Source organism: Helianthus annuus, chromosome 10 (genome assembly GCF_002127325.2).
Source record: "Helianthus annuus cultivar XRQ/B chromosome 10, HanXRQr2.0-SUNRISE, whole genome shotgun sequence".
NCBI classification, from domain to species: domain Eukaryota; kingdom Viridiplantae; phylum Streptophyta; class Magnoliopsida; order Asterales; family Asteraceae; genus Helianthus; species Helianthus annuus.
Window position 1 is genome coordinate 108979424 of NC_035442.2, and position 26806 is coordinate 109006229.

Here is a 26806-nt window from a genome sequence, read left to right on the forward strand (position 1 = left end):
TTTCTGCTGACACTTGGGTACGCCCCCGTGCTCACTCAGCACGGGGCGTGTTCAGGCTTCTGTCTTCTTGTTTTGCTTGGGAAGATGTTGTCGGGTGGTCGGGCGTGCCACGTTTTGTTCCTTTTCTTGTATTTATGTTAGATTTAGCTGCCTTTTTGCTTCTTTTGTTCATTTGAGCTCATTTAATCTTGAAAATACAAAAGGAAGACAAAAGCACACTTTTTCCAACATTAGTACTAAAAAAGGGTTAGTTTTATGCCACAATTGATGTAATTTATATGTTGCATTTTGTGCACATCAACTTTCAATCTTTTCTATCAAAAACATCAAGAGAAATTTCATCATACAAAGCATCATTTTTTAGAATAAAAACAAACGTCTGCCACTGATCAGCTCGTGGTAACGCTTCTATGATCTTATCAATGATTTCCTCTCTTGTTTTGACAATTCCAAAACGATCAAGCTCAATTTTCAAATGACCAAATCTTTCAATAATTTGCCTAACTGATTCACCACTCAGACTATCAAATAAATCAAATTCTTTCTTTAATAAAGCAATTTTGTTTTTCTTTATTTGTTTACCCCCCTCTGCTTTAACCTTTAAGGCTTCCCAAATGGATTTTGATGATCCATTATGTTGTAATAAAGAGAACATATCATTTCTGATTGATGATTGAATCAAAGCAATCATTCTTTGTTTGGCTGCACACTCTACTTTGTCATCTTTGGATAATTTCTTAAGTGAAAGATCTTCGCCTTTATCATCCTTTGGTCTTTCATATCCAAACTCTAGACAGAACCAGCTTTCGTGTGCATATGCTTTTGCCTAGTTGATGAAACGTTCTTTCCACCATGTATAATCTTCAATACTTTCTAGAGTTGGTGGTATTGAATGTGTGCCGTAGAAGTTGTCATGTTTAATGTTCTCATTTATCGCTTTTGTAATGGTTTTTGGCGTAACAGTTGAGATTTCAGAAGACTCGGATGTAAACGCGTTGAAAAACGTGTTGTAGAATTCTTCAGCCATTATATGATCCTGGACACAAGAACAATCAAACAAACAAAATCAGTTTAAACAGTATCAAACAATCCTGAAATGAACCAACACTCAAAACATCCACTTTCAAACGGAATTAACTTTGGTGCGGAATAACAATTTCAAATGAGATTACAGGTTTTCAAACGGAATCACTAATTCCGCATGGACTGTACAAACGGAATTAGATCTTTGAAGCGAAATTATAATTTCGCTTGAAACAACTCAAACGGAATTAAATTTCAAACGAGATTAGCATCAAGTTCAGACGAAATTAACCCTGAACAACTAATTCCGTGTGGAATTAAGAACCAGTTTCAAACGGAATTATGCTGATGTCATAATTTCGCACCAACTTTTCAAACGGAATTACACATTTTATCAGTTTTAGATTGATTTTAAGTCCAATTCTTTCAAGGCTTTGTTAAAACACTGTTTTGCATGACATATGTGAATTTCAGTCCATTTTGACCGTTAAAACTTGTTCAATTTAGAAAAGAAGATGTAGAAGTATGAAATTCTGATGAAATCAAGCTGAATTTGATGAAACTCCTCCTCCTGTGCTCTGATACCACTTGTAGGATCGTTGTTTGACCCGAACTAGCTAATCAGAAGAGTTTTAGATCCGAATCAAAGGTGGAATCAGTGAAACGGACGTGGAAACAGCTTGATACTCTTTAATATGTCACTATTATTGATTTAATAGTCCCACAACACCTGGACACAATTTGGCAGCACTTCATTACAAGATTCTAATTCCGTGCCAAATGAAACGATATTAAGGGTATTTATAGGTGAGTAATTTCGTTTGAGATTAACAAGTTCATTTCATACGGAATTAGCTAAATCTAATTCCGTACGGAATTAACCTGTTAACCTTCAAGCGAAATTAACATACAAGCGATATTACCTATTCCGTGCGGAATTACCATCTAGGTAATTTCGTACGAAATTACCCTAAACCTCCTAAATCCTATTTTCTTGAACTACGAGCCATGATCTATCAATTCTAATACATGACATGATACAAGACGAAGTCAACAGACATAGTGCACTAACAGCCATACTTAGTATGGATGAATTCGTTCAGAGGGATATTCTAGCCCTTAGGGTCCCAATGGCCTATGATTGTGAGAGGAATCCGTTCAGATGATGATGATGATGTTGAAGATACTGATCTACCAAAAGTTACCAGTTGAATTCTGGATGAACAAACAAGAATGGTGAGGGTGAACTTTCAACATGGGAGGGATTATTCATTGACAATGGACGAAGTGCTGAACACATATAGATTACATATTATCCAACAACTCTGTGATTTAGCACCTTCGAACAATGGTAGATCCAACTTTCTGAATACATTCAAGTATAGGATGGAACAAAGAAGAGAAGAGATTATGGCGTTATACGCCAATGACAAGATGATGATAAGTCTGAGGAGAGTGATGAACAAAGCGATGGTTACATCTCAGATGTAATACCATCCACCAAAGACTATTAGTTTTTGTTTGATTTCGTCTTAGCTGTACTCTTTTAAATTTCTAATGAATTTAAAAACGCCATGAAAGCCTAGAAATTTGCCTTGATAACCTATATGAACTGTTGAAATCTACAAAAATGCCTAATGAATTTGGGAAACGCCATGGAGGAAAAGAACTTAATTACTAAATGATTTTATTCAATTTGGGGACGCCATAAACTCCAAAATATTTACTATGCTCCTGATCTAAAAAAACAATAAAAACGCATGTATTTGTTAAATGCCAAAAAATGGAGAGGTGTTGTGAGACGTGTTTAAAAAAAAAGAATATAAAAGGAAAAAAAAGCCCTCTGCCCTTCAGTATGTCGCGTGCCACGTGTTAGGCCAGGTTCCGTTCTCACACTTTTGGGCGTTTTCTCCTGTTCCTGTACCTATATATATGTGTGTGTGTATATATATATATATATATAATACTTTGGGGTATGGTCCCAAATCTCGCATCAGGCTTGGGCACGAGTGACCATCACCCGGTTCATTGCCTTTACTGACAAGGACTCAACTACGTTCGTGCGGGCTCGCGCGAACCCGGTTTGCTTTCCCATTCAAGGAAAGATGAGAAGACTCACCTTGTGTATGACAATCGATGTTTTCCTTAACATATAAGGGTTTCGGTAATCACTGCCAAGAACGGTAGTGGCTACTACCATTCACTTTCTGTCAAAAACATTTCCAGGCTGTGGTCATGCGCGGGCACGCGCATAACGGCAATAAGGATGTTTAGTTTGTACTCAGGTTACCGCACATAGTGACGCTGTCCAAAACCGCATCCTATTGTCGAACAAGTGGAACTGACACTTTGACTTCAGTAACCAAACCAACAAGTGGTTTGCCCGGGCACTGACAGCAGCGAACCGACCGCCCAATGCGCAGCTGCCTAGCCCACATGCATAAAAGCTGGTAGACAGACTGACAACACCAGCAGGACGTAACAACACCTCCGGGTGCGCCCAACACTCCCATGACTTGCGATCCTGACACACCTACAAAAGGCTACACGTAGGCCTGCAAACGAACCAAATGTTTGGTGAACAGTTCGTGAACCGTTCGGCGGGAAGTTCGTTTGTGTTCGTTTGTTTATTAAACAAAGGAACACGAACAAGAAATTTCGTTCGTTTAGTTAAATGAACAAACATGAACAGAGGTCGTGTTCGTTCGTTTGTGTTCGTGAACGTGTTCGTTTGTGTTCGATATTTCATTAATGTTTTTAGTTTTTATATTTATTTAAATACTTCAAAATTCTGACAAACTAAATATCTAATAAGTGTCGGTGTATTATATATTCTGTTTATGAATGATTGTTTGCGTTCGTTTGTTTCCATTTGTGTTCATGAATATTAGTTTGTGCTCATTTGTGTTCGTCAACGTTCCTTGTCTAAAATTAACAAACAAACACAAACGAACACGAACAAGCTCATTTCCTTAACAAACGAACACGAACATAAAATCTCGTTCGATTAGTGTTCGTTAACGGTTCGTGAACACATATATTTCTTAACAAATGAACACGAACAAGGTCTTGTTCGTGTTCGTTTGGTTCGTTTACAACCCTAGCTACACGTTGTCAGTCAGGTCCTAGGCCCATCTAGCAGCCCTTTGGGCCCTCCTCCTTCGCTCTTCGGCTATAAATACCCATCCCGAACCAGGTTTGAGGTAACACTAATCTGCTCTCTCACAAATACTACTCAAATATTTATCTTGCTCTCAAGCAAATACTTTTTCTCATGCCGGAGAGTGGTAACAAGGAGCCACCCCACCCCATCATCCTTGTTACGAGTCACGGTATGTTTTCATTGTGCAGGAGACCAGGATTAGAGGATGTCTCGACCATCGATCGAGGAAACAAGGGATTAATCCTACTTGACGAAGCTCGACCAATGGACTAACCTTTCCACTGCTTCATAAATGATATAACTCATATAAGAGCATTCATATTTATGACTTTGTGAGTTTTCTTTATGTTATAGAAAGTAGTTGTGTAGAGCATTTACATCTCTTCCATTAAATTTATCATATAATTACACTAAAAATAACTATATTTTTTCTCTCCTATTGGTGCATATTTCGTACGTTTGCCACTGTGCAAATAGTTAGATAGAGCGTGTTGAATATTGTATAAAATAGAGAAAGTTGGACACGATTTGTATATTGTAAAGGTCCATCCTGACGGTTGACAATCTGATCGGATGGCAAACCGATCGGATGGACACATAGTGTTAGTTGTTTATAAATAGGGGGTTGGGGCTCCCATTTGGACAAGCTTTTGGTTCCTAGAGGGGAAATGCTGTCCAACTGGTCTCGTGGTGCTGTAAACGTTGAATAATCAATAGAGACCAGATTATAAGTGACTGCTCGGTGTCGTATCTATCTTCTACTCCTTTCTTAGTCGTAATAATCGCACTGAACATGTCGTTTCAGGACCGAAGCTCCGTCAAACTCACTGGATCCTGGAGTCAGTAGTGGTATCAGAGCTACGGTACCGATTTAATCGATCTAGCAGTCGGTTAAGTCACCCAAAGCTCATCAATTTAGGGTTAAACGGGAGTTTTAACGTTAAATAGAGAAAATCATCAAAATAAAGGTCAATTCACGTATGGATTTTGGAATTGAAGACATCATTCTGTTCGGAATTGATTCGCGCACAATCCTGTGAAGTTTCATCATGAAATTCACACAAATAAAGATTTTGGATCGAAAAAACGTGATTCAGAGTATTCTTGAGCTGTTAGAACATATCCGATCGGATGGCAATCCGATCGGATGACCATCCGATCCATGTCACTATTGGATGTTTGAAAGATCAGTTGTTTTCAATCGAATGGCACTCCGATCGGATGACCATCCGATCGGAGGGCCATCCGATCCACAAACACTTGTTTGTCTCTTCTGTCATTCGATCAGATGACCATCCGATCCACAAACACATGTTGCTGTTCGATCGAATGACAATCCGATCTGATGACAATCTGATCGAATGACCATCCGTCACATGCCATTCGACCAGATGATCAAATGCTTAAAAAAGGAATTTTTGATCGCAACGACGAGGGGAGTCTCTAGAAAAAAATTGGTGATTGACAATTTTTTCGTGTTTTTAACGACTAAGCTGGGTTGTTCGGGGACGCCGTCGAGGACTTCAGTGAATAGACTTGATGATACGATCACGGATTGTGGAATTTGGTGGGGTAGTCATGATAATGGTGTAGAATCTTTATCATTCAGGTTATCTGAATATTTATGGGCCAAAACGTAAAATCCGCAAAGACGAAAAACTGACAATTGTGGCGAATATTGTGATATTCTAGTTTGGTTAAGTTTTTCGGAGAAGAGAATTGAAAACTGATTTCAGTTTGAGGGGGAATTCAGTGATAGAGACGTCAGAATTTCCCAAAATGAGGGGGAATAAAAATTTCAATGTCGTATGTTGAAATTCTGGCATTTTTGAAATTCGTGACCCTGCAACAGTATTCGGGTAGTTTCGACTTCAGATTGTCAGGGGGAATATGAATCTGATTGTGGGTGTAAGCTTCCGAGATCAAGATGATCTGAGGTGTTGATATATGATCGTGGACGAAAGCATCAGAGATCTAAGAGTGATCGTGGATGATAGCTTCTGAGATCTAGATTATCCGAGGAGATGAATCTGATTGTGGACGAATGCTTCGGAGATCGGATTACATTACCAGATGATTTGTTTTTCCGATGAAGATTTGCTAATTGTGGAGAATACCGCTTACTCGGATCTGTCTTTCTTATGGTGCGTTATCGTTGATCACGGTAAACGGGATATTAGATATTCAGGGGGAATCACGGATTTGAAGTTAACCAGTGGGGTATATGAAGTTTCTATTATTTGCCGGTTAAGTTTTTTGTACATTCTTAGATTGAGCAGGCGGAATGCGAGATCGTGGTGCTTACAGGTCATATAAAAAACTGAGCTCAGATGCGGTTAAAGTTGAAACAGAGGATGCTACATTGATTAGTTTCAAATTGGTGATTGTTTGTGATGGTTGCAGTTTAGCAAATCAGAGGAGAGTCGTAAACTGTGCAAAAGACCTGAAGATTCATTCCAGGGGGAATTCGTGCTTTACTTTGGCAAAAGCAAACCCGAATCATCAATCGAGGGGGGATTTAGATAGTCAGATTTCAAGACACCTGATTCAAGTTGTAGAAAAGTTGATGATTATATAATATTCAAACACGGCTCAAGGTTCTCAAAGTTTTAAAGAGTATTCGACAGTGACATCCGGGGGGGAATCTGTTGGTGCATATTTCGTACGTTTGCCACTGTGCGAATAGTTAGATAGAGCGTGTTGAATATTGTATAGAATAGAGAAAGTTGGACACGGTTTTTGTATTGTAAAGGTCCATCCGGACGGATGACAATCCGATCGGATGGACACATAGTGTTAGTTGTCTAAAAATAGGGGGTTGGGGCTCCCATTTGGACAAGCTTTTGGTTCCCAGAGGTGAAATGCTGTCCAACTGGTCTCGTGGTGCTGTAAACGTTGAATAATCAATAGAGACCAGATTATAAGTGACTGCTCGGTGTTGTATCTATCATCTACTCCTTTTTTAGTCGTAATAATCGCACCGAACACGTCGTTTCGGGATCGAAGCTCCGTCAAACTCACCAGATCCTGGAGTCAGTATCTCCTTTCAATTAAATTATATTTTAATTCTTTATCATCACATTTTCCCTCTCCTTCACTCACAACCACTCTCAAAATATATTAAAAAACTATAGAGGTTGAATAGTGTTTCCAAAATATACAGATGAACAATAACATTTTCTCTCTTTTCCACTTACAACAATTTTTTTACTATATAAATATCACCCTCATATAATTTAATGGATATGATCTTGTTGCTCTAAGTAGTTGTCAGTGAATGAGAGAAAATGTTACTGTTCATAAGTATATTTGAGGACACATATTCACCTTTTATAGTTTTTTAATATATTATGAAAGTGGTTGTGAGTAGATGAGAGAAAAAAGATAATGATAAAAGTATAATGAAAATATTATTAAATTGAAAAAAAACATATAGTGATTTTTAGTGTAATTATAGGGTAAAAATGGTGAAAGAGGTGTGAATGCTCTAAGCAATTTTATTATACACACACACACACACACGTTCAGGTTATTATAAAAAGGGTGAAGTTTGTGAGAAGTGTAAGAGATATTATGGAGACGACACGTGGCATATTTAATTTTATGGATTAAGGGTAATAAGGTATTTAACTTCAAAAGCCAATTTAATAATTGTTTTAGGAGTTATTTTAGGAGACAATTTTTTTTACGTATCAATAACTGATTGTGATGTTTTAACATCTGGAAAGTTTTTTGTTATTTTATAGGTATAAAACACCATACGGAATTAAAAAACACCACGGCTTGAATTCTAATACAGTCATGGTGTTTTAACATGTGGATTGATTGTATTGTTATTTAATTCATGGTGTTTTAACACCATCTAGGATGATTGTATTGTTGTTTCAAATGTTAAAACACCACGACTTGAATCACAATACAACCTTTCCGGATTTTAAATCACCCTAACTTGAATCACAATACAATTAAAACATCATTGTATGAACATAGACAAAACACCGTGGACTAAAACATCCGACTGAAACGTATTTTTTTTCTCTATATAAGTATATAGCAAAATGGTACTTGTTAGGGCTGGATTTTTATAATACATGATCCTTACATGTGATCCTAACCAGTGATCCTTGTTTCTTTGGCAGATAGTGATCCTCAGCAGAGTTCCAGGATCAGGATCACGGACCATCATAGGATCCTCATGCTAACCGTTGCTTTCATTGAACTTAATGTCATTTTGCAGGAATGTCTAGCAGGATCCGCTCTTAGCATCACAATCAAGGGACGCGTCTTTACAACTTTGGCATATGCTTAATCAGAGATGAACGTTGTGAAGGATATGGAAACTTGGCATGATTTAAGGGCGATAATTTAGGCTAGATTTACTTTTATTTCTAAAGGGGTAATAAGCTGATTATTAGTTTGTTTACCTAAAATAGGCCACTCACACTTGTATATATAACACTCTTCCCCATTCGGAAGACACACAACACAATTCTCACACGCTTAGACACTCGAAACTATAGTGATCCTTGTACTCAGCTCATTATCATCCGAAGTTGTAACCATTTTTCTTATATTGAAGTTTGGTGATCGGTAGTTGCCGTCACCCGAGGTTTTTTATGCCGGAGATCATACATTGATCAAGGGCTTTTTCCTCGTATAAATCCTCGTGTCACTTGCATATTTCTAACTAAAGTGATCCTTTACTTTTTCAACTAACCAAGCATAATTCCCCGTTTACATAGAGTTTGGTTGTATTATCCTTGTGTGATTTTTGACCAAAACAGTTTGGCGCCCACCGTGGGGCAATTGGTGCTTCATTCATAAGAAAACTTTCTGTTCGAAATCATTTCGAAGAGTTACATGGCTTCATCATTGAAGAATACATCCACAGCGATGTCGGCAGTCAATTCATCTACTGGCATTCCACCTTTGCCTCCACCACCAGCTGGATCTCAGAAAAATGCTGAGAAGAGACCAACTTCTATCTCATCTAAACCATCATCTTCTGCTCTAACTTCTTCTGTTCCCAGTACTAGTGATATATTTACTTTGATTTTGCAGATGAGGGATCGTATGCAGCAGCAGAATGAAACTAATGACAGGATCCTCAGAGAAATCGGAGATCTCGAAAGGCAAAAGAAAACGGCAGAGGATCATTCCCCACTAATGCCCAAATCTTTGAATTTTGATACTCCAATGATTACTTCTCAGCCATCAGAGGTCCCAGACATTCAATATATGGGTGGATCAAGAGGAGTGCATTTCAGCCCAGCAACAATGACTCAGGCATCAGGATCATATTTCCAACCGGCGGGATCCTACGCCCAGCATTTGGGATCCTTCATGAGCTTAGGATCCTCCTTTGTCCCAGGATCATCCCAGGTTCAAGGATCCTCCTTCGTTCCGGGATCATCCTAGGTTCAAGGATCCTCCTTTGTTCCAGGATCATCCCAGGTTCAAGGATCCTCCTTCGTCCCAGGATCATCCCAGATTCAAGAATCCCTACAGATACCAGGATTCTTGAAGAATTTGCAAACAGGAAGCCTAGATGTCCATCAAGGAGATTTTATTCCAATGCAGACGATTGCTTCCACTGGTCCATCCATTATCCCAGAATCCCAGCAATATGGATTCACACCCAATGTTCCTAACTTGAACCCGATGGGAGGTAACACCTTAAATAATTATCTTACCACTAACCATGGATTCGTGCAGGATACAGGTATCAATCATGCTATGGCCAGGGAGTTACAGAAGCTGAAGGATATGATCTCAAGTGTTCCAGGGGTAGTCAAGCCTATCCCGGAGATTGCAGATGGAAGCCATAAGGTATCTCGTTTTGCACCACCAATTTGTGATGCAGAGGTACCCAAAAGGTTCCATATCCCTACTATGAAGCTGTATGATGGTACAACGGATCCTGAGGAGCACATAGCACAATACAGGGAGAGGATGGAGATCAATCCAATCCCAGAAAAGTTAAAGGAAGCATGCCTATGTAAAGGATTTGGATCCACCCTTACTGGATCAGCTCTTAAATGGCTGCTAAGTCTTCCCCCTTACTCTATCACTTCATTTGCTAATTTAGTTAATTTATTCAATAACCAATTCTCTTGTAGTAGAAAATTTGAAAGATTAACTAGTGATTTATATAGGGTAACTCAAAGTCATAATGAATCATTAAGGGATTATATAACTAAATTCAGTAAAGAATCCTTGGACATTCCCAACTTGGATATGGCCACGGCTGTTGAGGCCTTCAAAATGGGACTGCTTAAGGATTCATTGTTCTATGATGATCTTGTTATAACACCATGCAGGAACCTAGATGAAGTAAGAACTCGGGCACTCAGGTTCATCCGGCTAGAGGATGACAAGAGGATCCAGGAGAGGCAAGTAGGATCCTCAAAACAGGAAAAACAAGGATCCTCTTTCAAGAACAATAAGTTCAAATCCTACCATAGAAATGACAACCAGAACGTGCATGCTGTTGACCAAGAAGAGGATGATGAGGATTATCCTCCGATTTCTGAATATTGTTTTTCTGTTGACAATCATGAACTAATCCTTGCAATGCAGAATCTAGGAGAAAAAGCCAGATGGCCCAGAAAGAATGACAAACCATCCGGGACTAAAGACAAGTCAAAGTGGTGTGCATACCACGAGGATTTCGGGCATCTAACTGAAGAATGCATAGCATTAAGAAAAGAAATTGGATATCTGTTAAGCAAGGGGCATCTAAAAGAATTGTTGGGAAGAAAAAAGCAAAGGACTCAGGATCCTGAAAGGATCCCTGAAAAGGCTCCAGCCCCTCCGGCGAATGCACAAGTGATCAACTTTATTTCCGGAGGATCAGGTATTTGTGGTACATCCTTCTCGGCAGCCAAAAGGCATGCAAAGGAAGCAAAAATGGATAATGGAGAAAGACCTATTCGAACATCAAGTGTCTCGGAAGGAAAGACGATAACGTTTGATGAGGATGATCGCATTAACATCCAGGATCCTCATCATGATAGTTTAGTTATTACTCTCTTTATTTCTAACCATTTTGTCCGCAGGATCCTTATCGACGGAGGAAGCTCAGTAAACATTATCCAGCTTGATGTTCTAAAGAAAATGGGTATCCCAGAATCAGACATCACACCAAGATCCTCCGTGCTTGTGGGATTCAGTGGAGAAACGAAGAAAACTCTGGGGGACATCAAACTCCCAATCTACGTGGAAGGATTACATAATTATCAAAAATTTTGTGTTATTGACTGTTTATCTTGTTGCAATGTTATCCTTGGCAGGCCCTGGATACATGATATGAAAGCAGTCCCATCCACCTACCATCAATGTGTGAAACTCCCTAGCCCATGGGGGATAATCAAGATCGACAGTGATCAGCAGGAGGCTAAGGATTGTTATACCTCATCCATGAAGCCAACCTCGAAGCCAAGGGAACAATAGCAATTACAGATTCCTCCAAGGAATGTCTTGGAGGCAAGGGAACAAGATGTGGACGAAATCCTCTTGGATCCTAGTGATCCTGAATCAAAAATCTATATCGGATCAGGGATCCTTGGCAAGATGAAAGAAGACATAATATCCTTCCTCAAAAGAAGAAAATCTACCTTTGCATGGAAACATGAAGATATGACAGGTATATCTAAGGATATTATCACTCATAAACTTGGCATTGACAGGTCTATCAAACCAATCCATCAAAAAAGGAGGAAGTTTGCACCAGAAAGGAATGCCATTATCCAAGAAGAAGTAGAGAGACTACTTCGAGCAGGTATGATCAGAGAGGTAAAATATCCAAAATGGTTAGCCAATGTGGTTGTTGTCCAAAAGAAAAACGGAAAGTGGAGGGTATGTGTCGATTTCACTGATCTGAATAAGGCATGTCCCAAGGATCCTTTCCCACTACCCCACATTGACTCCATGGTGGATGCAACGGCGGGGCATGAACTGTTGACCTTTATGGATGCATCATCTGGATTCCAACAAATTCAGATGGAACCATCTGACCAAGAGGATACAGCCTTTATGACCCCAACCGGTTTATATTGTTATATTGCCATGCCTTTTGGACTAAGAAATGCAGGTGCAACATATCAAAGGCTGGTGAATATGATGTTCAAAGATCAAATAGGACAAACTATGGAAGTATACATAGATGATATGGTAGTCAAGTCAAAGAAAGCTGAGGATCACCTAAGGGACTTGGAGGAAGCATTTGATATCCTTGATAATTATAACATGAAGCTTAATCCTTCAAAATGCCACTTTGGTGTTAAAGCAGGTAAATTTCTAGGATATATGGTAACTCAGAGGGGCATCGAAGCAAGCCCGGAGCAAATTAAAGCACTAGTGAATATCAAGTCCCCTGCCAATGCTAAGGATGTGCAAAGGCTAACAGGCAGGATAGCAGCTCTAAACAGGTTCATATCAAAATCCTCAGAAAGATGTAAAGAATTTTACGATATCTTAAGGAAAAACAAGAAGTTTGAATGGACTGAAAAACACGAGAATGCTTTACAAGCCCTTAAAGAATATATGTCCTCAGCACCAGCATTAATGAAACCCGGAAAAGGAGATGTGTTATCCTTATACCTGGCGGTATCCTCAACTGCTGTAAGTGCTGTCCTTGTTAAGGATCACGAAGGTACACAACATCCTATTTACTATGTAAGTAAGAGTTTACTTGATGCAGAATCCAGGTACTCACACCTTGAGAAACTTATTCTCGCATTAATTATGGCATCAACTAAGTTAAGACATTATTTTGAAACCCACACTATTGTTGTTAGAACTAATTTTTCAATCAAGAATGTCCTCAGGAAACCAGAGATGTCCGGAAGAATGGCTAAGTGGGCAGTAAAGCTTAGTGCCCATGATATAAGATATGAGCCTAGAACAGCCATTAAATCCCAAGCACTAGCTGACTTTGTGGCTGATTTCAGTAGTGATCTACAAAAGGAAGCAGAATTGGAAGTCCAGCAGCTGGATGAGACCAAGGATCCTTGGATACTACACACTGATGGATCCTCAAATGTCAAGGGCACAGGGCTCGGGATACTACTAAAATCGCCACAGGGGGACATAATACCCCACTCCATAGCCTGTGAGTTCCAAGCAACCAACAATGAGGCTGAATATGAAGCCTTAATTGCTGGTTTACAAATTGCTAAGGATATGGGGGTCAGATACCTTAAAGTATACGTAGACTCATTACTAATCACTAATCACTTTAATGGATCCTATGCTGTTAAAGGAGAAAAACTAACCAAATATTTAGAGATAGTCAAAGAATTGGCACTCTCTTTTGTTTCCTTCAGTTTAACACAGGTACCAAGGGAGGAAAATACAGAAGCTGATGCATTGGCCAATCTAGGATCATCGTTGAAGATCCCAGAGGATATAAGTATCCCCATCATCCATATCCTAGCTCCTGCTATTGAAAATCAGGTGGCCATGGAAATAGAAGAGGATACTGCAATGATCCCTAGTGAAGAAACTCAATCTTATTCAGGATCATGGATCTCACCAATCATGAGATACTTACAACACGGGGAGATTCCTATGGGAGAAAATCCTAGAGCTTTCAGGATTAAGGTATCTCAATTCACAATCTTAAATAATGTATTGTATAAACGATCTCTTGCAGGACCATATTTAAGATGTATCGAGGATCCTGAAATTCAAGAAGTGTTGAGAGACTTCCATGAAGGAGATTGTGGAAACCATACTGGGGGCAGGGCATTGTTCTCAAGGATCCTTAGAACAGGATACTACTGGCCAACTATGAAAAGGGATGCTGTAGAATATGCTAAGAAATGTGATCCTTGTCAAAGACACAACAATATCCTTCATCAGCCAGCTGAATTTTTGCATCCAATACCATCCTCTTGGCCATTCATGAGATGGGGGATGGATATAGTTGGCAAGCTCCCTAAAGCACCTGGTGGAAAAGTATTTATGCTTGCCATGACCGACTACTTCTCCAAGTGGATAGAAGCTGAAGCTTTTGCTCAAGTCAGAGAAAAGGAAGTTATATCCTTTATTAAGAGAAACATTATAACCAGATTTGGCATTCCCTCTGAAATTATATGTGATAATGGTTCCCAATTCATTGGGAGCAGAACCACTAACTTTTGTGACAGTTGGGGAATTAAGATGATAACGTCAACACCAGTCCATCCACAAGCCAATGGTCAAGCAGAATCATCCAACAAGATCATCATCAACAACCTGAAGAAGAAATTAGGATCCAAGAAGGGGAAATGGGCAGAGGAATTGCCTTATGTGCTGTGGGCTGATAGGACAACTCCCAAGAATGCCACTGGTCAAACACCCTTCTCTTTAGTATTTGGGGCAGACGCAGTGATCCCAACAGAAATGGTGATTCCAACTGCTAGAACAAGTACTCGTGATCCTGAAGAGAATGCTGCAAACCTAGCTCAAGACTTGGATACTATTGAGGAAATCAGGGATCTGGCTAGGATAAGGATGGCAAGCTACCAACGAAGAATGGCTGGTGCCTACAACAAAAATGTCAGGATAAGGAAGTTCCAAGTCGGGGATATGGTGTTGAGAAGCATTCCAAAACACCATCAATCCTGCTGACGGAAAATTGGCACCAAAATGGGAAGGTCCTTACTTGGTTGAAGCCGAAGCAGGAAAGGGGGCATACAGATTGCTAACCATGGAAGGAAATTTGTTACCAAGAGCCTGGAATGCTATTCACTTAAAGAAGTATTTCATGTGAACAGGATCCTTCAAGCATATGATCCTTACATCGGAAGCATCCTCGAAGGATCCCGGCGACATCAGTGATCCTTTACTCTGGTAAAGTCCTTATCTCAAAACTTTTCCATTTTCTTATTTTTACCTAAGGATAAGGATCACGTATCCTTCATCCTTCTCTCACGAGAATTTGAGTTCTGATAGTCCAGGTATCCTCAGCATATTATCGATAGTCTTCAAAAGCATCTCAGATCCTTGGGTTCAACCCCAGTTATCCTTGGGCTTGTCCCCAGTTTTCGCCTGTAGCGCACGATGATCCTGGTATAGTTCACGTCTTTGGGACCAGTACCCACTTTAGGGGCTGACAACCTCATCGTACTGGCTATATCTAGGATCCTACGTATAATGGTAGACGTACCATACATCCGTTCCTAAGGTTTCTAACGTTTTCACGTTAGCTAAGGTTTTGACATTTTCATGTCACCAAGTTTGGATAGTCGCCAGTAAGGGCCATACTCCAGTTTACATACGATCCTTGGGCTTGTCCCCAGTTATCCTTTGGGCTTGTCCCCAGTGATCCTTTGGGCTTGTCCCCAGTTATCCTTTGGGCTTGTCCCCAGTGATCCTTTTGGCTTGTCCCCAGTTATCCTTTGGGCATGTCCCCAGCTATTAATTTATCTTTTACATTGGCTTAGTCCCAAGTTATGTTCCATTTTTCAGGTTTTCGAAGTTAAACAAATAAGGATCCTTAATCCTTATTATCCGTTAAAATTTCACTTATGGTTATCTTGATTAAAGGTTAGGATCCTAACTTGGATTCTCAGGTATGATCCTTGACTATTTTGATTATACTCACTATTCTGAACAACCCTTACACTATGACAACTAAGCCTATGATCCTTGAAATAAGCTACCCTAAAAATTTTCAATGATAGGATATTTGATCTAGGATCATATCCTAAATTTCTTAAACATGATTTGCTCAGCTTTTGTCACTTTGACAAATATGTTTCTAAAATAATTGGACAACAAGAGGATAAATAAAGGATAACGAAACAAGGTAAGCCAGAAAGATTAAAGTTATTTTATTAACAAAGGATCTTAAACCCTTTCAAAAAAGTTGTCAAAATTGCCAACCCACGTGTCTACCAGCAAAACGTGGCCCGTCCACATGAGTTGGCAAAGGGTGTCCATTGTCTATGCTGTCATAGCAGGTGCAGGAAATTAAAAGCGGCAGGATCACAAAGGCTTCATCCCCTAAACAGAGGATCCCTCCACCATTTGCGATCCTACCTATTGTTCAAAGGATCCATGATCCTTAACCCTAAAAACTATTGTTTAAGTTATAGACCATAAATTGTTTCAAAACATCAACAACCACAAAAACCACTACCAAACTTAAAAAATTGGGCTCCGGCCTAGTCTCGAAATATCCATCATCGCCCAATCCTGCAGCTCAAACCTTTGCTGCTCCATCACCACCGGCTCCACTTGCTTCCCCCTGATCCTTGCCAACATCACCGCCCTCAAGCATTGGGATCTCCTCAGCCTCCTCATCATCCTCCAACTCTGCCAGCCTCGCCTTCCAGCCTTCCACGTCCCATGTGCCTTTGTCGAAGGAAGGATCCTGAGCCTCCGCAGCCATCTGCAGCTGGATCTTATACATGGTTATCGCAGCAGAGACCTTGGCATCCTGGGTAATGTCATGCTTCTCATAATCAAAATTGATCAGCATCCTGGCAGCTTTATCCTTGGTGGCCCGGAGCTCCTTCTCAAGATCAGCAATCTTGAGATCCTTTAGCACACCCATCTGTTGGAGGTCGGCAATTTGGCGGTCTTGATCCTCAACGTGGCCAATATATGTTTCTATTTCAGCGAGTTTCTGCCAAAAGGGAAAAGGGTAAGTTCAGGACCAGATGATCCTCAAACAAGCAGGATATACAAGCAGGATATACAAGCAGGATATACAAGCAGGAGCAGTGATCCTTACTTCGTTAACGTAATCAAGAAACTGTTGGCGGAGCAGGGGAAATCCTTGAAGATCCTCAGAGGCCTTCCTCTTCTTTCCTTTACCCCTAATAGGTGCTTTAGGGGCTGAAGCGGTTGGACTGGCAGCAGGGGTCTTCTTCCTCGCAGATTTGACATTAGCAAGATCATCAATGCCAAACTTGGAGGCAGATTTAGCAGATTTTCCAGCACCTACAAAATCAGATAAGTATTCTAACTAATTTAAAAAATCCTACATGAAACTACTTTTTAATCAGGATACTTACTTGACATCGTGACAGAGGCAGAGGATACTTCTTGGGAATCTTGAGTAGCAACCTGGAAAGTCCTTGTCTCCGGATCAAGCTTCTTGAAGGCTAAAAGCCTCTCTTTTGCAGCAGGTGTCAACTTCAGACGAGAGATGGAAATAGCTGCACAATAAACAAAAAACAAAAGAAAATGTTAGTGATCCTCATCCTAAGGAACAAATCTTATGGTGATCCTTCCAGGATCCTCTATCCTACCATGAGTAGCCCACTCTTTGGGCAGATCCTTCCTATCAGGGATGGTATCCCTCCTAACAAAGAAGAACCGTCGCTTCCAATTCGTGTCGTTCTTGGTGACCTTGAAGACAGGATGATCCTCTCCAGCTTTTCGCTTAAATAGATAACGTTGGGGTCCGAAAGTGGTAAGATCGTACATCTCAGCCAGCTCCGCCATACCAAGGTCAATCCCTTCTTGTTCAATGATCCTCTCAAGGGTATACAATACCCTCCAGATCATGGGCATAGCCTGGATATAGCAGATGCCGGTGAGAGAGAAGAAGGATTGAGTGAACTGTGGGAAAGGATATGAATACCCTATCAAGAACGGGGTAACAGGAAAGGCCACCCAAGTATCAGAGATAAAGTCACTCAAAGCAGTGGAAGTGAAGGACTTGAAGATGGTGTTCGCCGGAAAACAGTGACAGATTCTATCAACCTGAGGATCAGTGAAACAGCACCTCTCGGTGGGAGAGTCTTTGATGATCCCTTGACCTTTCAAGGGACTGTTCTTCTCAGGATCCTTATGAGGAGAATTCCGGAGCAACATATTTGCAGAAGAAAAACAAAGAAGCAGAAAAACAGAGTAAGAGAAGGAAGAAGGAAGAAGAGAGATACCTGATTGATCTTCAGACGAGATTATAAAGGGAGTTTCTTTGATTTTAAATGCAAATTGATCCCAACTCTATCTCCTATTTATAATGATGATCTGCAGGATTGTCACTTCAATGACGTAAGGGTTGCAACGGCTAGTCCGACTTTAACGGCTAGTTATCCGAGTCGCCCGTTGCAGATAAGATCAAAGCAAAATATAACTCGTCAATTTACAATATAACTCCTTATATTTTGGGGGCAATTGTTAGGGCTGGATTTTTATAATACATGATCCTTACATGTGATCCTAACCAGTGATCCTTATTTCTTTGGCAGATAGTGATCCTCAGCAGAGTTCCAGGATCAGGATCACGGACCATCATAGGATCCTCATGCTAACAGTTGCTTTCATTGAACTTAATGTCATTTTGCAGGAATGTCTAGCAGGATCCGCTCTTAGCATCACAATCAAGGGACGCGTCTTTACAACTTTGGCATATGCTTAATCAGAGATGAACGTTGTGAAGGATATGGAAACTTGGCATGATTTAAGGGCGATAATTTAGGCTAGATTTACTTTTATTTCTAAAGGGGTAATGAGCTGATTATTAGTTTGTTTACCTAAAATAGGCCACTCACACTTGTATATATAACACTCTTCCCCATTCGGAAGACACACAACACAATTCTCACACGCTTAGACACTCGAAACTATAGTGATCCTTGTACTCAGCTCATTATCGTCCGAAGTTGTAACCATTTTTCTTATATTGAAGTTTGGTGATCGGTAGTTGCCGTCACCCGAGGTTTTTTATGCCGGAGATCATACATTGATCAAGGGCTTTTTCCTCGTATAAATCCTCGTGTCACTTGCATATTTCTAACTAAAGTGATCCTTTACTTTTTCAACTAACCAAGCATCATTCCCCGTTTATATAGAGTTTGGTTGTATTATCCTTGTGTGATTTTTGACCAAAACAGTACTCATATTAAAGATAAAAATGCTCGTCATTATAGTGTATTTTTTTTAAAGTTGCATATAAAAGTTATTGGCGTTTAAAAAAGACGAGGTGCGGGAGGAAACTTGCATGTGCATGGAGATTGATGGCAGCTTATTTATTTAAATAAAAAGACACTGTTATCTCTAATCTATCCAAATTAGTCAAAAAAATAAAATAAAATATAATTTACATTTTAAGCCCTTTTGATCTCAAACATTAACTACAAGATCTAAGGGTTTAAAACACTTCTTACACTTCTCACAAAAAAAAAACCCTTTTACAATACCCCACCACATTAACTACAAGATCTATGGACTAGATGACGCGGTGGCATTTTCATAAATAAAATCACTTTTATTAATCTGGCGCGCTTCATTAAGGGTAAAAGGGTCTTTTGACTTAACATAAAACGCCAAACTCACGCTATTAAAATCCCGCCTCAACACAAATAGCACACTTCATCATAATATAACGCCATAGATATAAAACGCCAAACTTTGTTTTTAACCGATAAAGCTGAACAAACAGTACTAAAACGACGGAACTTTATTACTAGCATTTACTGTGATAAAAATCACGCCTAAAATACGCGCCAAAAACTTCCTATATAAACAAACTCTCATAACTACTAAAATCAACACCAAAACCACAAAAACCTATGTTTTCCTCTATACCATTCAACTTATAAACGCCAAAAAACCAAAATATCAAAGATTCAAATCCATGTTTCTTTGATATACACTATTTTCTCAGTAAACTTTCGCTCTATGTAATGAGCAAGATCCTCAATATAAACGCCAAAACATTCAAAAACCACAAAACTTCAAAAAAGCCATTTCATGGAGATTCTGCTTTTGTTCTCTATAAAGTTTAGCTAAACGGGATGGATAACATTGTTACACATCTTTCTTGACTGAGGATTAACAATGTTATCTATTTTGTTCAGCAAAACATTTTTGAGATTAGCACGACCAAAATTAGAAGCTTATGGAAGTTTTATTTAGTGGCGTTATTGTTTTTTTGGCGTTTGATTTCCTTGCCCGATCTTATATTGTTTGTTATTTAACTTCGATGTAGCATGTTATGAACAAAGAGGTAGAAAAAAGAAAAAGATGCAAAAAAAAAATGATTTATAACCCCAAACTGAGAAATGTCTGTGTTCTATAGGATTGAAATAAAAAAAAACGCCAAACTACTCTACGTTGGCTCTCAAATAACATCAGTATGTGTTCTGTAAGAATGACAAATACGAAACGCCAAACTACTCTTCACTGGCTCTCGAAGACCTTGTCGATCTTCTTTTAATTACGGCCTGTTTGCATGTTGATGCGTAGTGTCCATAGGCTTTGCAGTTCTGACACTGTCTTTCTTTGGCCCCGAGTTTCGACTTTGATTTCTTTTTTGTCAATTGCTATCTCCTGTTTAGATTTCAAGCGCTTCCGAGAACCAGAACCTTTGGATTTATAACCTACAGGGACTCTTATCGGATTCTTGTCGTTTTTATATTGACCAGTTATCTTGGCAAATCTATCCCTAGAACTAGCTGGAGGAGCAACAATCTGCATATCTTGAACCTTCATCGTATAAGATTGAACATGATCCTTGTATAAGGATAGCTCCTCTTTATTACCAGATAAACAAACGGTTCAAAGTGTATTGGGTTGAATAAATAATACCTCGCATCATACTTTGCACATCAGGATCAAGCTCGGTCATATATTCACGACTAATTAATAATTCAGGAGAGCAGTTTGGGGAGGCCTCTTTGCGCCATCTATTCAGAATGTATTGTTTTGGAAATTCCCTAATGTCCATAAGTCCCAAAACATAGAATATATGTCTACATAGCAAACCAAACTGTTCAAAACGCCTGCATTAGCAACTGCATGTGCAATCAGACTTACGGAACATTACCTGAAAAACGCCAAAAACAATATCTCTATAACGCCATGCATAGAATGTTCGTCTAAAAACGAAAAAACATATTGCATATGATAAAACGCCATTAACAGAAAACGCCATAAAAACCAAAACGCCATTATTTACCTCAAATAAGGATGTACAAGGCTGTTGGAAGTCATTTACGTAAAACTTAACAAACCCATCAGGCTGATCTTCATAACGTTGATTTATGCAATCCGCAACTCCAATAAGCTCAGCTTGAACGTCACAAAAAATACTTTTTGTGTATATATCAACAACTTGCCCTTCCAACAATTTGTAACTACTCTTCAACTGGGGTCTTTTGTATCGAGATTCATGATCATTTTTACGATATGTGTGACGCTGTGCTTCTATTGCAGTCTCATAATGCGTCATGAACTCAACAAGAGTAGCTTTCGAATTGCACACTTGACCAAAAAAATGATTCTCACTCTCCGACCTGGATGTCGTTCGCATAAGACCAGACATATGCTCCATTCTATAGTATGCACGGATCCAAGATTCCCTAAGTGCAAAAATATCAGATAGCCAGTCATTATCTTCTAAATTGAATTCTGCGATAACCGCTTCCCATTCTGATTCAAACTCTTCAGGTGTGCGAATATCCCTCCACACAACACCACAAATACGTTCTTTAAAATTCGTGGAATTGCATAGCCTAACACCAACCTATAAAATAACACGAAAACGCCATGCATAAATAAAAAAAACAAAAGACAAAATTTAATTAAAAAAACATTAACAAGGTACAAAACGCCATGTATTTTAAAACGCAGTGTATCCTAAAACGCCAAAGATTAAAAAAGCATAACAACCTTCAGAGAAAGTTTATGCATCACATGCCACATGCATAACCGATGCCTCGTGTCAACAAATACAACAGAAACAACCTTCTTCATTGCTGGATCTTGGTCAGTGACAACAACTTTTGGTTGAGAACCAATAGCTTTTAGAAAAACTCTTAACAACCAGATATACGTATCAGCAGTTTCCGATGCCAACAATGCTGCACCAAATGTAACATTGCAGTGATGATTGTCTATACTAGTGAACGGTACAAACACCATAGAGTATCTGCATATGAAAACGCCATGAGAAATGAAACAATAATAAAACGCCATTGAATGTAAACTAGTAAAATGCCATTGCATGTAATCTAAGAAAACGCCATTGCATGTAAATTAATAAAAAGCCAAAAACAAAGAAGTTGAATTATAAAATATTACTTGTTGGAACGATACATGGCGTCAAACGAAATCACATCACCAAACACGTGGTAATTACGTTTGGCTTGACCGTCACACCAAAAAAGACCCTTCAAACGATTCTCTTCGTCTGTGATGTAATCATACGCGAAATTAGGCTGGGATTGTTTTTTTTCATTCAAATGTTTCACAACTATATAGGCGTCATATTCCCCTATGAACAAGTTAATTTGCCTCTTATAGTTCTTAAATTCAACTTTACTTGCACCCACGTCTTCAAAACCACCAAAACAAGTCTTCATAACATTAAACGCCTTGACAGGACCCAAATTCAGCTTAGACATGCTGTGTATAACATGCTTCTGGAGCTGAGTGAGGTGTCGTTCAGTTGGAAGAAAATGCTTATCAGGACGTTCAACAAGTTCCTGATTGTGCTCCTCGACAAACTTATACACCTTCCAAAATCCATCCTCAAAAAGTACACATAACAGTGCACCACAATCAGTCCTCTTTGAAAAGTTAGATCGCACTACTCGCTCCTTTTGATTGGGGTCTAACATATCAACCTTCTTGTCCTTATATACCCCAGCTCTCGTACACAAGAAATACTTAATATGTAAACACCTTTAGAGTTTGTCTTTGTAGTCCCTTTCCTGACTGAAAACCCACACTCCTTGGCATACTTAACATACATTGAATAACAATCATCAAGGCTTGAGAATACCATGTCCTTCTTGGGATTTAATTCTTCACTGACGTCAGGAATGATAAATGGTAATCCAGTTTTGGGGCAATGCCTTTGACTCGAGGAAGAGACATCGTCTGAGAAAACACAGGGAGGAACAGAAAAATCAGAAAAACAGAGGGATGTCTCAAAATAACATTATACATTAAAACGCCATTAATTGAATAATAAACAAGACATAATAAACACATAATTTAAAAACGACATGATACAAAAACCATGAGATGAATAATTAAAAACACTTAACAACATAAATAATTAACAAAATATAACATTATAATGAAAACGCCAAAATTAACAAAACTAATGTTTACACAAATTAACAAAATAGTAATAACTGATATTCACAAATACTACTAAATAAAATTCAAAACTAATCAAATAGACGAAAAACGCCAATGATAGTAAAAACATAAGAAATACACTAGAACGTAAACAACAATTAAAATTAATATCGAAAACTCCAATTGTAGTTCTTAATAATAGATTAAATATCAATTAAAACGTGATTAAATTGCATAATTGAATAACCCTATTAAAAATCATACAACACATTATAAAAATAATTATACAAAAAAAGGCCATAGAACAATGATAAAAGAACAAAACGCCATATCTGTTGAATGATTTGCTGGAACAAAAAATTAGAAAACGCCAACGAATTTTACTTTGTCGAACAGAATCCACGTTAAACGCCATAGATCTGAGAAAGCTTGCAAAGGAGGTAACAACTAACAATAAATCTTTGGAGTTTTAATTTGAAAGAGACTTATAACGCGAATAAGGAGGGAACGTATAAAAGGACAATCGTACCCCCGCATAACAATTAGGGCGCCTTGCCACGTGTTGGGCCAAGATCCGTTCTCACCGTTCTCACACTTTTCACCGTTCTCTCCTGAACCCGTTTCTATATATATATATATATATATATATATATATATATATATATAGTGGAGGGTTCAAATGATAAGAAATTCTTTGTAAGAAGAAAAAAGAAGAAACTTCAACCAATAGGAATGCTTCATTAGACTTCATTTAATATTTGTACTTAATGTAACTATAAGGGTATATTAGTCAAATTACATACATCTTTAATTGGTAGTTTCATCTTACATAACTAACTATATTAAATTTGTAAATTATTTTTATGATATATATTTTTCACAAAAAATAAAAATAAAAATTCATTTATAGTGTAGGATAAATACGAGGCGTGTAGGATAAATTACGAGTTGTGTAGGATAAATTTCAATATGTGTAGGATAAATTTCGAAATGTGTAGGATAACTTTTGATGTGTGTAGGCAAAAATATTTAGTGTGGAGGATTATAGTCTTAATGACTAATTAATTAGTCAAACATAATAATAAATGAGATCAGAAAAAAACTATTTAATGTTTTACAATTGTACCCTTTTATTCTTTTTATTCTCAATAAAAATTTCTTCTCAAATGAACCTTCCCCTATATATATATTATATATATATATATATATATATATGGGAATGTTAACGTACAATATTCCTTAACGCGTTATCCATACGATATTAAATCACGCATGTTATAACATCTAACTCTAATCACGCATGCTCAAAAACACATAATCACACATGAACAAAATCAGAAATCACGCATGGGGTAAACCCTAATCACGCATGTTATAAAAATAATTACACACATTATAATTTTCTCATGTACGCATCGTACGTTAAAGAATATTATATTTACACTTTCGCTATATATATATATATATATATATATATATATATATATATATATATATATATATATATATATATAGGGGATGGATCATGAGAAAACTAGTTTAAATGAGAAAACCAAAAAACTAACTAAAAAAAACCTAAAAAAATACCAATTTCTTTTTTTTTTTTACAATTTTTTAAAGAAAAATCGCTACTTTTTATGTATGGAAAAAAATTTTCAAAAAAAAAAAAATTTTGTTGTACTGCACATGTGCATTAATACGGAAAGCCTAAACCACTTAACCCACCCCCACCCACACCCCCCAAAAACCTAAACCCCCCCACCCCCCAAAAACCTAAATTCACCCTCCCACCAAAAGCCTAACCACCCCACCCCCCAAAAAACCTAAACCCCTCCACCCCCTAAAAACCTAAAACTAAACCCTAAACATAAACCCGAAAAAAACCTAAACCCCCCACCCCCCCCCCCCCCAAAAAAAACCCTAAACCCCCTCCCCCACCCCCCAAAAACCTAAAACTAAACCCTAAACATAAACCCGAAAAAAACCTAACCCCCCCCCCCTAAAAAAAAAACCTAAACCCCCCCTCCCCCACACCCAAAAACCTAATCCTAATCCTAAACCTCCAAAAAAACTAACCCTAAAAGCTAAACTAGACTCAAAAAGCTAATTTTAAGCATGTAATGCAATTGTAGTACATGTTATATTGCACATGTGCACTACTATAATAATAGTGTTGAAAACAAGACGACACCATAAATCTTTTTTTATGTCATAAAAAATATGCTCGAATATACTTGAATGAAAGATAAGAAAATTTGTGATCTTATGGTGCCATTTTTGTTTTAAAATGATAACGTACGGAGAAATGGGAAATGTTTGAAAAGTTATATATTTTTTTTCCAATTTTACCCCTCCTTCATTAAAAGTCTCCCCCCTCCTTTTTAGTGGATTTTAGTTAGTTTTCTAGTTTTCTCATTTATATTTAGTTTTCTCATGATCCTCTCCCTATATATATATATATATATATATATATATGGAGAAGATCATGAGAAAACTCTTTCTTCGTGTGAAAACTCAACAAAAATCTCTCAAATGATTGATATTTGTGTTGAATTTTTATGCAGTTTAGTTTTTAGGGTTTAAGGTTTAGCTTTAGCATTTAGTTTTTAGCTTTCAGGCGTTAGCCTTTAGGGTTTAGCTTTTAGGGTATAGCTGTTTTTTTTGGGGGGGGGGGGTTTAGGGATTAGGGTTCAAGGTTTAGTAATGGTTAGATAGAATTTTCTCACAAAGAAGTGTTTTTTCATGATTTATCCCTTATATATTTTAGGGTTTAGTAATGGTTAGTGACGTGGCGCGAGCGTGTTATAATTTTTCATATATTTTTAGCACTTTTTACTCGTTTATTAAACTTTAAATTTACAAAACACGATATAATACAATCATTCTCTACAACACCTTAGGGCAAGTGCACCCATCGTTGGCGTAGTATAGTGATGATAAGATAACGAGGTCGTCTAAGGACACAAGAGCTTTTAATACCGGAATATCGTCAACGTCTAATCTAACCAAAATTTTGAGAAAAGATTTTAGTAAAAAAATGAAATGAAAGTAAAATATTATAAGAAACAATAAACAAGATAGAATCACTTGGTTCTGATTCCTCTATTACGTATCCTTTGATGATTTCTGTACTTTAGGCTTTTTAAGAGATTATTTTAGTTATTATGGCATGTCCTTCTTTTGGAGGCAACGCTGCCCTCAGCCATATTGGTCTGAGTCAACGAGGATACAGTCCCGCAAGGCCGGATTATTGAAAGATAATTAATTAAGTTACTAAAGCAAAATGTGGCATGCCCCCCTTTTGGAGGTAACACTACCCTAGGCCATATTGGTCTGAGTCAGCAGGGATACCGTCCCGCAAGGCCGGGTTAAAGTCTTAATAGTAGTTTATTTATAAGTGTTGGCCCATGCAATCCTTCTCTGTAGAACAGATGATTCAAAAGCCAAAACTGGTTCCCAAACAGTTGATCCATAATAAGCAGTGCATGTTCTAAGTTCCCTCCAATGACAGTGTTTCTATCAGCTGATCATCCTAAAGTTTGATCTACTCAACATCTATTCTCTAAAGACTGCTGGTTACAAGAA

General features: G+C 38.2%; 1 protein-coding gene across 1 annotated transcript; it reads right to left on the reverse strand.

The window, feature by feature from the left end:
- Positions 1-826: 826 nt before the first annotated feature.
- On the reverse strand, positions 827-22752 carry LOC110882606 (protein FAR1-RELATED SEQUENCE 5-like). The gene is made up of 7 exons (XM_035978266.1): positions 22214-22752; positions 21803-22061; positions 21107-21656; positions 20958-21009; positions 20720-20847; positions 20516-20664; positions 827-1036 (listed from the first exon to the last, which is right to left on the reverse strand). The coding sequence occupies exons 1-7, from the start codon at positions 22750-22752 to the stop codon at positions 827-829; spliced, it is 1887 nt and encodes a 628-aa protein (XP_035834159.1).
- Positions 22753-26806: the final 4054 nt, after the last annotated feature.

Excerpts from the sequence above, each read along its gene's own strand:
- LOC110882606 (XM_035978266.1), bottom strand. The coding sequence starts at position 22,752 with ATGTTAGACCCCAATCAAAAGGAGCGAGTAGTGCGATCTAACTTTTCA. Across the intron at positions 20,848-20,957 it reads TTGTTTTTGGCGTTTTTCAG|GGAATTTCCAAAACAATACA; the intron begins GTAATGTTCCGT and ends TATGGACATTAG. Across the intron at positions 1,037-20,515 it reads AGAATCCGATAAGAGTCCCT|GATCATATAATGGCTGAAGA; the intron begins GTAGGTTATAAA and ends TCTTGTGTCCAG.